The following is a 13,431-nucleotide window of genomic DNA, read 5'->3' as shown; positions in this document are numbered from 1 at the left end:
GAAGCAGGACAAGCTCGCCAAGGAGCGCGCGGAGGCCGAGTCGAACTGGCGCCGCGGGCCCCGCAAGGACCTCGACGACGCGCCCGGCGGCGCCGCCGACCGGCCCCGCGGCGGCATGACGGACCGCGACCGCGGCGGCGACGCGCCGCGCCGCGGCGGCTTCGAGGACATGGGCCGCCGCGGCATGGGCCAGCGGCCCCCGGGCGACGACGCGCCGCCGCGCCGCGGCGGCTTCGAGGACGGCCCGCCCCTCCGCCGGGGCCTCGGCGCCATGGGCGACCGCGACCCGCCGCGCCGCGGCGGCTTCGAGGACGGCCCGCCCCTCCGCCGCGGCATGGGCGGCGACCGCATGGGCGGCGACCGCATGGGCGGCGACCGCCCGCCCCCGCGCGGCGGCGACCGCGACGGCGGCGACGGCGGCGGCAACTGGCGCCGCGGCGGCGGCGCGCCGCCGCCGGAGCCCCGCGCGCCCCGCCGCGACGACCGGCCGCCGCGCCGAACCGACGACTCCGGCGACGGCGGCGGCAACTGGCGCCGCGGCGGCGGCCAGTCCTAGGACGCCCCGGACCGCCCGCCCGGCGACCGGCGCGCGCGGCCGCTCCCGGCGGCCGCACCTCGATCGACCCACCACCACCACCCGGCGACCGCGCCCGCGCTCCGGCGCGGACGCGGCCGCACCTATCCCACCCCCGACCCGGCGACGGGTCCCCGCCCCCCCCCCGCTCTAACGGCACTCTGATGCATGCGCCTTCGCGGGCGGCTGCGACTGGGTAGGACTGGTGCGTGTGTCCCGAGTACGCCTACGCCTTTGAAGGGCACTGCCAAACTTCTTGTGGCATTCTAAGAGCGAGCTGAGCTCATCTGTGGCGGCCGCACCGAACCTACGCGGCCGCGCACGAATACGCGCCGCGGCGTCCTCGCTTTCGCGAACGGGAACATACCCGCCGCGGCCAACGCCCAAAGCGCGCCCCCGTCGCCGCGCGGCGACGACGGGGGACCCCTGACGGCCATGCGCCTGGCGGCGCCTTCGTTGGTGGCGACGACGTCGGATTCGAGCGACCACGGCCCCAAGGAGGCGCCGCTCCGGGACAGCCCGCTCTCCAAGGCCGCCGCGGCGGACCGCGAGCGCCACCTGAACCCCAAGGGGACCAAGGAGGACCCGGCGAGCGGCTACGTGCCCGAGATTCCGGCGCCGCCGTCGGTGAACCGGTGCTCGGGCCACCGGTGCGTGCGGCACCGGTCCGCGCCGTGGGTCCGCGACGCGGCCCCGGCCTGCTGCGCCGTCGCCGGCGACGCCGGCGACGCCGGCGCGCCGCGCGCGCCGCGGCGCCACTCCGAGGAGGCGCGCGCGGGCGCGGCGTCGTGGCAGGGCCCGCCGAGCCCCATCGAGGCGCTCCACGACGAGCGCCACTCCGAGTCCTGCCTGTCGGCGCGGCCGAGCGCCGGCGCGCGGTCGCCGAAGCCGCCCGGCGACGCGGGCGACGGTGCCGCGGAGCCGCGCGCGGGCCGGCTCGGCGGCCGCGTGGGCCGCGCGCTGACCCGGGCGACGCGCGAGGGCCAGGAGGAGGCCGTCTTCCGCTCCAAGGCCACGGACGAGCGCGAGGCCTTCAGCCACCTCGCGGGCGGGCGCTACATGTGCGCGCGGCTCGACAAGCGGTGCTGGCTCGAGGTCGAGGACGAGAAGCACCGCTACGCCAAGAACCTGCGGCGCTACCACTACGAGTGGATCCGCCTCGGCGAGCCCTGCGGCACGTTCTGGCGCTGGCTCGACGGGCCCCGGCCTGACGGGTCCAAGGTCTGCCTGCCGACGTGCGCGCGCGAGCGCCTCGAGGCCGAGCGCGTGCGCTACTGCGCGCCCGGCGCGGCGGAGAAGTACGCGTTGCGGTGCGCGCACCAGCGCGTCTTCCACCTCGCCACCGAGGAGCACGCGGAGCTCGCGCACCACCACCGCCGCGACGACGACGACGCGAACCGCGACCGGCGGCGCCGCGAGCCCTCCGCGGACCGGAGCCGCCGCGGGCCGCCCGGCCAGCCCCGCGAGTCGCCGCCCAAGCCCGCGGCGACGAGCGGCGCGCCGGGCGGCGACCGGCAGCCGCGGAGCTTCGACGCGCCGCGCGCGGCGACCGAGGGCGAGGCCGTCGCGCCCGAGGGCTACGCGCCGCTCAACACGGGCCCCAAGGGCTGGATCTTCGTGCTCCACGACGGCGCCTTCTACGCGCGCAAGAAGGGCACGTCGTCGGGCAAGCAGCGCTTCCACCACTCGTCCTTCTTCTCCGGCGAATGCGTCGACGCCGCGGGCATCGTCGTCGCGAAGGACGGCGTCGTCACGCGGCTCCTGCCCCACAGCGGCCACTACCGGCCCCGCGAGTCCCACTTCGCGCGGCTCCTGCTCTACCTGCGGAGGGTCATGGGTTTAGATTTGGACCGGCTCGAGGTCGACGTGCAGCGGCTGCTCCGCGTCGCGCGGCCCGAGCACACGAAGAAGATGGACACGCCCCACTACTGGGCGGCGTCGGACGCGCTCCACTTCCTCACGCGCAAGGCGTTGGCGAAGAGCTCGAACCTGCTCTACGCCATCGAGAACCGCGGCGCGCTCGAGTCGCTCCGGCGCCGCGACCTGTCGCTCGCCGTGGATTTGGCGGAGACGCACCGGCTGCCGTCGCGGCCCGTCCTCGTCCGGCGCCGGGGGTCCGAGGACGAGAAGGCGGGGTTCCTGCGCGACGGCGAGGGGCTGGACGGGCGGCCCGCGGACGCGCCGGAGCGGCCGGCGCCGCGCGACCCAACTTCGACGCTCACGAACGACGAGTGCGCGGCCCTCGCGGCCTTCGCCGCCGCCGCGGCGTCGGGCAAGAAGCCGCGGTCCGACAGCGACGTGGGCGTCGAGGAGGCGGCGCCGCCGGAGGGCGACGGCGCGCCGGAAAACGCGGACCGGCCGCGGACGCCGCCGCCGTCGCGGCCCGCGTGGGGCGGCGCGCCGCCGCTGAGCCGCAGCGCGCCGAGCTCCGCGACGCGCCTCGGCCACCCGGCCGTCGCCGACCGCGACGTCGCCGCGCCGCGCCTCGAGTCGCCGCCGGGGTCGCCCGCGCGGGCTTCTACGCCGCGCGGGTCGCCGCGCCCGCGCGGCCGCGGCGACGCGGCCGACGGCGACGCGGCCGCGCTCGCCGACGCCTTCCCGGAGCGCGACGGGTCCCTCGAGCCGCCGAGGGTGGCCCAGGTCGCGCCGCGGCGCGCGCGGTCCGCGGAGCGCCGCGACGCGCGCGACGTCGTCGCGTCGACGTCGCGCGCGCACTACCGGCGCCGCGGCGACCGCGCGCTCTTCGGCATCCGCCGCCGCGCGACGCTCGAGGCCGCCGGCGCGGCGCGGGCCGACGCGGACGCGCCGGCGACGGGCGACCGCGGCCGCGCGGGCGCCGGTAGCCGCGGCGCCGACGGCTGGTGAGACGGCGCGGAGCCGCCGCTGCTCCGCGGCCGCGACACGAGGAGGAGGCGCGCAACGACGACGGTGCCGCGGACTCGTCGTCGGACAGCGACAGCGACAGCGACGACGAGTCGTCCGACGGCCTCTCGCCCGAGGACCCGCTGGGCCTCCTCCGCCGCTTCGAGTCCGGCTCGAAGCACAGCCTCAGCGACCTCGACGAGGACAGCGCCAACGAGCTCTCGACGACGCCGCCGAACCTGGGCTCCTTCGGCGGCCGCGCGAAGCTCAAGAAGCGCGTCACCTCCAAGGACAGCCTCCAGTCCAACGAGGACGCGGAGAAGCCCGCGGCGCCGCGGCCGGCCGACGACGACGACCTCGACGACGCGCCCGACGCCGGCCCCGTCTTCGCCGACGACCTCGACGACGAGCTCGGCCGGCTCTCGCTCCGCCGCGCGCGGCGCGGCGCCGACGAGGACAAGCGGCGGCCCGGGAGCTCGCGCGCCTAAAGCCCGCTGCTACCATACTAGCGGCACATGAAGCCCGCTGCTACCATACTTAGCGGCACATGGCGCGGATGCCCGCGGCGTCGGGCTGGAGGGGCGTCGCGTGGACGGCGCGCGCGAGGCCGTCGAAGTGGGCCCAGGCCGCGGCCGCGTGCTCGACGACGTCCGCGCGGAGCGCGGCCCTCACGTGCGGGTCCGCGCCCGGCGCGCCGACGTGCTTCTCGAGGCGCGCCAGGACCTGGCCGAGGCCCGCGGCGAGCTTCGCCGGGCCGTGGGCCGCGAGGAGCGCGTGGAGCGCCTTGGGCGGCTCGCGCGCGCGCGCCTCGGCCGCGCCGCGCGCGGCGACGAGGTCCTCGAGCTTCGTGAAGTAGGCGACGAGCTTGGGGAACTGGTAGGCGAACATCCAGGCGGCGTAGCGCTGGGCCGCGCGCTTCGCCGCCGCGGCGCAGGCGTCGCCGAGGCGGTTCAGCGCGGGCGACGCGGCCGCGAAGCCGTCGTCGCCGCCGCGGAACTGGCGCGCGACGTAGAGGTAGGTCTCGACCTTGTGGAGGTCCGCGTACTTGGCGTTGGCCGCCGCGACGGGGCCGTCGACGAAGGCGACGAGGGCCGCGCCCAGGGCGCCGTGGGCCGCCTCCGCGCGCGCGCGCGGCCCGCCCGCGCCCGCGGCGGCCGCGCCGCGCGCGCGGCGCCGGTCCCCCAGACACCGCTCGACGGCCTCGGCGAAGACGACGACGTCGACGGCCGCCTCGCCGGGCTGGCCGCCGCGCTTGTGGTCCCGCTTGCGGTAGCGCGCGACGTCGGCCCGCGCGACCGCGTCGGCGCGCGCGGCCGCGAGCGCGTCGAACGCCGCGGCCGCGTCCGCCGCGACGGCCGCGTAGAGCCGCGCGGCGTAGGCGTCGCCGTCGCTCCGGTTCCTCGCCGCCTCGGCGCGCCGCTCGCAGAGGGCGAGCACGCCCAGGGCCTCGACGCGCCGCAGCGACGTCGGGCCCTCGCCGTCGCCCGCGACGGCCGCGGCGCACGCGGCCCGGAGCGCCGCGAACTGCTGCTCGAGGCCCGCGTCGTCGCCGGCGCGGAAGAGCTCGGCGCAGAAGGCGCGCTCGCGCAGGGCCACGGGCAGGATGTCGTCGAAGAGGCGCTCGACGAAGGCGGCCGCGGTCTCGCGGCGCGCGGCGCCGCCGCCGCGCGCGCCGCCGTCGCCGTCGCCCGCGGCGGCGACGGCGCGCCGCGCGGCGACGTAGGCCTCGACGCGGGGCCCGTAGAGCGCGTTGCGCGTCGCCCGGGCCCAGGTCCGCCGCAGGCTCGCGAGCACGTCGCGGCGGTCGAGCGCGGCGACGCCGCCGATTAAAGCGCAGACCGCGTCGCCGCGGACCTTGGCGTGCGCGTCCGCCTGGCGGCGCCGCAGGGCCGTCGCGAGGGCCGCGGCGGAGAGCGTGCCGCTGTGGGCGTCGGACCGCGCCCACTCGGCCTCCCAGGCGTCGCAGAGGTCCAAAACGCGGCCCTTGACGGCCTGGTCCGCGCGCCGCGCGAAGCCGTCGGCGAGCTCCGCGAGCTGGCGCCGCCGCTCGCGCACGGCGGCGAGCGCCGCGTAGCCGTCGTCGTCGCCCAGGGCGTCGCAGCGGCGCCGGGCGGCGCCGAGCTCCTCGGCGGCGCGCGCGAAGCGCCACGCGAGCTCGTCGACGTCGCCGCCGCCGCGGTTCGCGCGCGCGACCGCGGCCTCGGGGTCGCGGAGCAGCGCCTCGGCCTCGGGGCCCAGCGCGAGGCCCCGGCCGGCCTCGTCGCCGTCGTCGTCGTCGTCCTCGTCGTCGGACGCGCCGAGGGCCGGGCCGGCGATCCGCGCGAGCGCGGCGTCGAGGCGCCGCAGGTTGCACCGGTGCGTCTCCAGCGACGCGTTGTCGTCGACGATGTCGCGCACGGCGCCGCCCATGCCCTCGAGGTCCTCGGCGTTGCGCGCGAGCCACGCGCCGACGCCGTCGAGCTTGGCTTCGAGCGCGTCCAAGGCCGCCGCGAGCGCCGCGCGGCGGCCGTCGCCGGCCTTGCCCGTCTTCGCCGCGACCTCGTCCTCGATCTCCCACGCGACGGCGCGCTCGACGGCGAGGCGCCGCGAGTCCGCGACGCGCGCCTCGAGCTGCGCCTCGAGCGCCGCGCTCGGCCGCGCCAGGTCCAGCGTCGCGAGGATGGCCGTGATCTTGACGGACCGCGCCCGCAGCTCCGCGGCCGTCGGCTCCGGCAGCGCGTAGCCCTCGTGGTCCTGCTCGAGCGCGCCGCTAGAGAGCAGGCCCTGCACGGTCTCCATTGCGCGCCGACGGTCTCACGATTGAGCGCGCAAAAGTAGCCGCATCGCAGGGCGCCGGGCCTTCACCAAGTCGTCAACCAAAGTGTTGAACATGTAATTGCTGCCTCGTGCAAGAGCCGCCCGGGATAAATCCCGCGGTACCTCACGCCGGATTCTTCGATCGCGGGCCCGGCACCCACCCACCCACCTCCTGGCCAATCAGGGACCTCCGTTTCGTTAGTTGCCTTCAAGTTGCCGCTCGCAAAATCGCCACAACGCGCGCGCGATTCCGCGCGCGCGCTCTCTCGTGTCGCGGAGCTGCGCGGTCCAATCTCCGCTTTGCGATGAGAACGGGCACCCGCGCCGCTCGACTCGCCGCGGCGAGAAGCGGCGCTTGCCCAGAGACGACGATAGCGGCGTGAAGACACGTCGCCGAGGCGCCGCGCGACCGTCAGCCGCGGCACCGCGGGTCATGACCGCGCGCGCGCGCGCGCGTTACAAGTACCCATCAGTACACTGTAGATTTTCCAAACCAGGCCTCCGGACCCACCCACCCACCTCGCCATGAGGTTCGAATCTTTTGTCCGTGGGTGGCTCGTGCCTCGTGCTCGATTCTAGCTTTGTGATGTGTGACTTCAGCGGCTTGAGCTGCCGCGCCTGAGCCTCTCCGCGATGCGCTGCCCAATGCTGCGCCTCTCCATCATCCTCGCAGCGGCGACCGCGCTGGCGCCGCCGCAGGGCCTGCTCCTCGGCGTGGGCCGCGTCGCCGAGGCGCACCCGCTCGTCTTCGGGTCGGGCCTCACCTGCCTGAAGACCGTGTGCTCCGACGTGCTCGTGCAGAAGCGCGTGCAGAAGCGGAAGGCGCTCAACTACCGGCGCTGCGGCGTGTTCGCCATCTACGGCTTCTTCTACCTCGGCGCGGTGCAGTACCTGCTCTTCAGCCGCGTCTATCCGACGATCTTCCCGCGCTGCGCGGCGTTCGCGGCGGCGCCCGCGGCGGCGAAGCTCGGCGACCCGATGGGCGCAGCGTCCGTCGCGGGCCAGATTTTATTGGACCTGGGCGTCCACTGGCCCCTGAGCGCGATCCCGGCGTTCTACTTCTGCAAGGCCGTCGGCGAGACCGGCCGGCCGCGCGGGTTCCTCCGGGCCTACGGGGCCAACTGGCGCGCGGACGTCGCCGCGTGCTGGGCCATCTGGTGCCCCGCGGAGCTCGTCAGCTTCGGCGCGCTGCCCATCCGCTGGCAGGTGCCCTTCGCGGCGCTCGTGTCTTTCGGGTACACGGCGCTCGTGTCCTTTCGACGGGGCGGCGCGGCGCCCGCGGCGACCGCGGCGAGCTAGCGGCGCGTGACTAACATGCAGCGTGACTTACCGCGCGTGCCCGGGAGGACCTCCGGGCGGCGGCCCGCGCGCTGTCCGCGCGCGGGCGAGGGGGGGCCGCGCGCTCACTTGAGCGCGAGGAGCTCGAGGTCGTCGAGGCGGCGGAGGCCGTCGAGGCCGCCGAAGAGGAGGACCGCGTCGCCCCGCGCCCGGGCGGCGGCGTGGAGGCGCTTGGGCCGCGGGCTGCCGTTGGCCGCGAGGCGCGCGGGCGGCCGCGCCGCGGACAGGATCGTCGCGCGGCCGTGCGTGGCGCCGTCGTCGCCGAGGCCCCCGACGCAGAGCACGGCGTCGCCGTCGAGGGCGACGGCCGCGTGGTGGCTGCAGGCGTCGCCCCGGGGGTCGTGCGACGTCGGGCCGAAGGGCGCCCACGCCGCGGCCAACGCGCCGCCGTCGCCGCGGAGCGTCAGCGCGATCGCGTCGTCGACGGGGAGCACGGCGCCCTGGCAGCGCCCCCCGGACACGACGAGCGCCTCGCCGTCGGCCGTCGCCAGCGCGCAGGCCGCCGCCGCGGTCCGCGGCGGCGGCGCGTTTTGCCCGTCGGCGAGCGCGCGCCACGGCGCCGCGGGCCGCTCGCGGCACCAGACGCGGTCGTCGGCCGCGCCGCCCCAGACGACGAGCTTCCCGTCGAGGCACGCGACGGCGCCGAAGGCGCGCGGCGGCGGCCGCGGCCCCGGCGCCGCCGGCGCGGACCACGCGCGATCCGGGAGCGCGAGCACGTGGAGGTCGTCGCTCGGCCCGAGCGCCGTCTGGCCGCCGAAGATGGCCAGGCCCCCGGCCCAGGGCGCGGCGCCGTGGCCGAAGCGCGGCGCCGGCGGTTTCCCCGTCGTCGCCACGGGCCGCCACTCGCCGAGCGTCGCGTCCGCGAGCGCGAGCGCGCGGACGTCGTTCGTCGGCTCGCCCGCGGCGTCGAGGCCGCCGAAGCAGTAGACGGCGCCGCCGATGCGCGTCGCCGTGAGGGCCGACCGCGTCTCGTCGGCGGCGGCGCCGACGGACGCCAGGGCCACGGGATTTCGCCAGACGCCCGCGCGGCCGTAGAGCCACGAGAACGGGCGCCGCCGCGCGTCCGCGCGCGTCCATCCCCGCGCCGCGCAGAGGCGCCGCGCGGCCTCGTCGGCGACGAGCAGCCCGCCCCGCGCGCGCCAGTTGCCCGCGGCGCGGACTTGGGCGAGGGAGACGGCGTCGCAGAAGGCGAGCGCGGCCGCGGCGACGTCGTCGTCGAGCGACGCGAGGCGGCTCGGCCGATCGCGCGGCGGCCGCGCGGCCGCGCGGCGCACGGGCGCGAGCAGGAAGCTCGCGACGCGCGCCACGAGGCTCGCCGGCGACGGCGCCGCCCGGCTCTCGAGGGGCTTGAGGTGGCGCAGGCGCCGGTCCGCGGCGGCGCGGTCCTCCGCGAGCAGGCGGCCGAGGCCGTCGCGGACGGACACGCGGCCCGCGGCGACGCCGAGGAGCGCGCGCATCTTGGCGAGGTCCGCGCGCAGCGGCGCGCGCCGGCGCTCCCGCGGCGACGCGGGCCGGCCCGGCGGCGACGCGGGCGGCGGCGGCGGCGGGCCACCGCCCGAGTCGCTCCGCCGCCGGCCGACCTCGCCGCGGCTCCGCGCGGCGCTCGCGGCGCGGGCGACGTCGGGCCCGCGCGCGAGGTGGCCCGCGGCGCCGTTGACGGCCACGAAGCCCCGCGTGTGCCCCGCGCGCTCGAGCGCGGCGACGAGCCACGTCGCCGCCTCGGAGACGTGGCTCGCGTCGCCGCAGTAGGTGCGCTCGCGCTCGTCCGCGCCGCCGCCCGCCAGGGTCCGGGCCAGGGACGCGAGGCCCGGCGCCGGCGCCGCGCCGCAGTCGGCGTCGCCGCCGTAGACGTCGAAGAGGCGCACCGCGACGACGCCCGCGCCGCGGTCGCCTGGGCAGCAAAAGGGTGATTCAACGTCGCTTCAACGTGAGTGTTCCGCGCGCGCGCGTTCCGGAAAAAGCGCCCACGCGTCGAGACCGCTCCGAGAGATGATCGCTCGTCCAAAAATCAGCCAAAACGAGTGGAAAACGGCCGAGATATGAGCCTTTGAAGTTGGGAATTTCGCTCTCTTTTGCTGCCCTGGCGGTCGCCGCGGCCCGCGGCCGCGCCCCATAAAGCCTCCTCCCGCGCGGCCTCGGGCGACGCGCCGCAGCTCTCGCGCGGCAGGAACTCGGACTCGACGAGGGGCCGCCCGCGGCGCGCGGCCTTGCAGCCCTCGTAGACCGCGGCCGACGACGCGGCGGCGACGGGCCCGCCGCGCGCGGCGGCCGCGGCCGCCGCGACGGCCGCGCGCTCGGCCTCCGGCGACGCCAGGGGCGCGGCGCAGTGGGCGACGCGGCGCACGCCCTGGGCCGCCGTCTGCGCCAGGGCGTCGACGATGACCGCGCCGTCGGCCGCGAGGGCCTCGAGCGCGAGCGACCGCTCCGACGCGAGCGCGACGACGTGGAGCACCGTGGCGCCGAGGGCCAGGCAGGACCCGACGCGCAGGGGGATCCGCTCGCCGGCGCCGACGGGGCGCCCGTCGACGAGGGTCCCGTTCGTCGACCCGCAGTCGGCGACGACCACGTCCGCGCCGGACGCCTCGAGACGCGCGTGCGTGCCCGACGCGCTCCCGTCGCGGCCGAGGCAGACGCCGCCCTCGCCGTGGGCCGCGGACCGCCCGACGAAGCGCGGGGCCGGCCCGATGCCGAGGGCGAAGCGCTCCCCGGCGTGGGGGCCGTCCGTCGCCACGAGGCAGGCGCAGACGGGACCGCGGGGCTCGGGGGCGACGAGGGCGACGACCTCCTGCCCCGCGGCGAGGAGCGCCCGGGCCACGGCGTACCCCAGGGGCGTGTCGGCGCCCGTCACGAGCGTGGCCATTCGTCCCGAGGTTCAGCGCATCCGCATGCCAAGCTTTGGTGCTGGCGCGCATGCAGAGGTTGCTCCGATTCTTCAATGCTGCATGCTCACGAGATGCCGGCGTCCTGCCGCGTACGCCTCCGCGTGCCTGTGGTAATTGGCGAGCGCTAGCGCAGCGACGCACCCGGCCATACTATTGTAGCCTCGTCCGGTCGTTTTGGGCCGACCAGGCGCGTGGCCGCGGGCTTAGCGGACCAGAGTACTCGTGCCCCTTTTCTGCTGCTCTTTAGCACAGATTTTCCCGGAAATTGCCGCAGGACTCTGCCCGAAACAGCCTGCTACACCTCCGCCACGCGACCGCGACGCTGCCGCCCCGTAAGATGGAAGCTCTTCGCGGCAGAAGCACGCGCGCGCCTGGATGAAGCCGATATTGTCGCGTTCTTGGAAAATCTTGCAGTGCGTAAACTCGGCTCTAAACTTCTCCAAAGAACAGCAGACTTTGCCGCTGTACGGAGAACTGCGACCCGCGCGCCCAACCATGACCTCTCTCATCGCCGTAAGCTCCTACACCGACACCGACATCCTCGCGCATACGCCGAAGGGCGCGGAGAATGACCAGGGCATCACGTGAGCCGCGGCGTCACTAAATGTTCTTAAATGTTCTGCGGACCCGATTCGGCGAAACCGCAGCGAAACCGCGCACCACACTCGGTTCCCCACCTTAGGTGCTTCTGGCTGGACCACGCGACGGGGTCCCTGAAGCCCGCGGGCGGCGCCGACGTCGGCGCGGCGCCCGCGTCCCCGCGCGACCCGCCCCGCCGGCTCGAGACCGAAACTCCCCTAGGCCCGAACCCGGCCTTCATCCTGCAGCACCCGACGGAGAAGGACGTCGTCTACGCGTCGACGGAGCGCATCGACGAGGACGGGTCCGTCTACTCGCTGCGCCTCGCGCGCGACGCCGCCGACGGCGTGAGCCTCCGCGTCGTCGACGAGGCGACCGCCAAGGGCAAGTCGACGTGCTACCTCGCCGTGGACAAGTCGGGCCGCTGGCTGCGGCTCACGAACTACTGGGAGGCGTCGGTCTGCGTGCTCCCCATCGAGGGCGCGGCCATCGGCGCGTGCGCGGACGCGCACTTTCTGCCGCCGGGGAACGCGTTGCAGCGCGCGGCCAAGGACGGATCCCTCCAGCCCGTCGCCCCGCGCTGCGACCAGCCCTCGTCCTACTGCGTGTCGACGAAGCCGAGCCGCGAGGAGCACTGGACCTACCGCCAGCGCTGGCCCCACGCGCACTGCTGCGTCACCGAGCCCTACGAGAAGAATTTCCACTTCGTCGTCGACCTCGGCGAGGACGCGGTCTACCACTACGAGATGGACGAGGCCGTCGGCAAGATGGCCTGCCTCGGCTCGACGCGCCTCGCCCGCGGCGGCGGCCCGCGCCACGTCGTCTTCCACCCGACGCGGAAGGCCGCGTTCCTGGTGAACGAGCTCGCGTCGACGGTGTCCTGCTTCACGGTCGATTTGGCGAACGCGACGAAGCGCGGCGTCAAATCCGAGACGGACGACGACGCCGTGCTCCGGCTCGCCCCCTGCGGGCCCCAGTCGACGCTGCCGGCGGGCTACGACAACGCGCACCACTGCGTCAACGGCATCTGGAAGGCCAAGAGCCACTCGAGCGAGATCCGCCTCGACGCCGCGGGCGACTGGCTCTTCGTCGGGAACCGGGGCCACGACTCGCTCGCCGTCTTCAAGGTGTCCTTCGACGCGGCGGGCCAGGTGGCGCTCGAGCTCGCGCACTGCCACCCGACGGGCGGCAAGTGCCCCCGGAACTTCGCGGTGCTCGACCGCCACGTCGTGCTGGGCAACCAGGACACGAACGAGCTCGTCGTGCTGGAGCGCAATCTGGAGACGGGGTCCCTCGCACGCGTCTCCGCCGTGCCCCACAACTCGCCGAACTACGTCGCGCGGCTCGACGCGCCGCCGGCGCTGCCCGCGCTGCCGGAGGACCCCTCGGAGACGATCCGCGCGCCGCTCGCCAAGTCGCCGTCGTCCAAGGCCTCCCTGCTCGACGCCTTCGCGCCGCCGGCGCCGGCCGCGCGCGCGCCGACGCCCGAGGCGCCCGCGGCCGCGGTCGCGGCGCCGCGCGCGCCCGTCGCGGCCGCCGTCGCCGTCGCCGCGCTCGCGGCGGCCGTCGCCTACCTCGCGCTCTGAGCGCCATCCCCTGCACACACACACCGCCCCCGCGCCGTCGCGTTCGCGTCCGCGTTCGCGCGCGTCTTTTTTTAAGAGGCCCTGCCTCGCGTCGATCTGAGGGAAACTTGCGGCAAACTACGGCTCGCACGTGCACATCGATGTGTGAGCTGTACTCTCGGATCGTCAAGCACCTCCCTCGTTGGCTTGCAAAATGACGCGCTGCGCTCTCCTCGCACTGCTCATCACCTCCGCAACTACGGCCTTCGCGCCGGCGATCGGTCGCAGCAGCCTCGGTGCTCGGCGCGTCACTTCCCAGATCCTCGCCGCCGGCGACGACCAGCGTCGAGCCACACGAGTGCTTTTTCGCGCAATACTCGAGAAAAACCCTGTCACCCTCGGTAGGCGACGACGCCCCAGCCGCCGAAGCGCCGCCGGCCAAGAAGGCGCCGGCGGCGAAGAAGGCGCCCGTCGCCGCCGCGGCCGACGGCGACGCGCCCGCGAAAAAGGCGCCGGTGAAGAAGGCGCCAGCGAAGAAGGCGCCGCCCAAGGCGGCGCCGAAGCCCACCGGGCCCGTCCTGACGAACAGCGCGCAATACAGCCGCCAGTCGCAGTACGAGCTCGGCTGGTTCGGCAAGTTCGACGACGCCAAGACCGGGGACGAGCGCAGCAAGAAGATCCTCGCGCGATTCGACAAGGTCGGCGGCAACGGCGAGCAGGCGCGCACGCCCGAGCGCGTCCGCGCGGAGATCGAGGCCATCGAGGCGCGCAAGGCCGCGGCCGTCGCGCGCATCAAGGGCGGCAACTAGAACTGTGTGTCCAAGTAAAGCATCAA

General features: G+C 76.0%; 2 protein-coding genes across 2 annotated transcripts; one reads left to right on the top strand and one right to left on the bottom strand.

The window, feature by feature from the left end:
• Positions 1–7,543: 7,543 nt before the first annotated feature.
• On the bottom strand, positions 7,544–10,471 carry AURANDRAFT_70721 (hypothetical protein; the record flags this gene model as incomplete). The annotated part of the gene is made up of 2 exons (XM_009034877.1): positions 7,544–9,461; positions 9,590–10,471. 2 exons carry the CDS (start codon positions 10,428–10,430, stop codon positions 7,636–7,638), a joined length of 2,667 nt encoding a protein of 888 aa, XP_009033125.1.
• A 431-nt stretch (positions 10,472–10,902) lies between these two features.
• On the top strand, positions 10,903–13,430 carry AURANDRAFT_70720 (hypothetical protein; the record flags this gene model as incomplete). Its single annotated transcript, XM_009035082.1, has 3 exons — positions 10,903–11,036; positions 11,135–12,596; positions 13,043–13,430. The coding sequence occupies 3 exons, from the start codon at positions 10,948–10,950 to the stop codon at positions 13,403–13,405; spliced, it is 1,914 nt and encodes a 637-aa protein (XP_009033330.1).
• Between the last annotated feature and the right edge of the window lies 1 nt (position 13,431).

Source organism: Aureococcus anophagefferens, assembly GCF_000186865.1.
Source record: "Aureococcus anophagefferens unplaced genomic scaffold AURANscaffold_2, whole genome shotgun sequence".
In the NCBI taxonomy this organism is placed as follows: Eukaryota; class Pelagophyceae; order Pelagomonadales; family Pelagomonadaceae; genus Aureococcus; species Aureococcus anophagefferens.
Note: the sequence above shows the minus strand (reverse complement) of the source record. Positions and strands in the feature narration are given on the sequence as shown.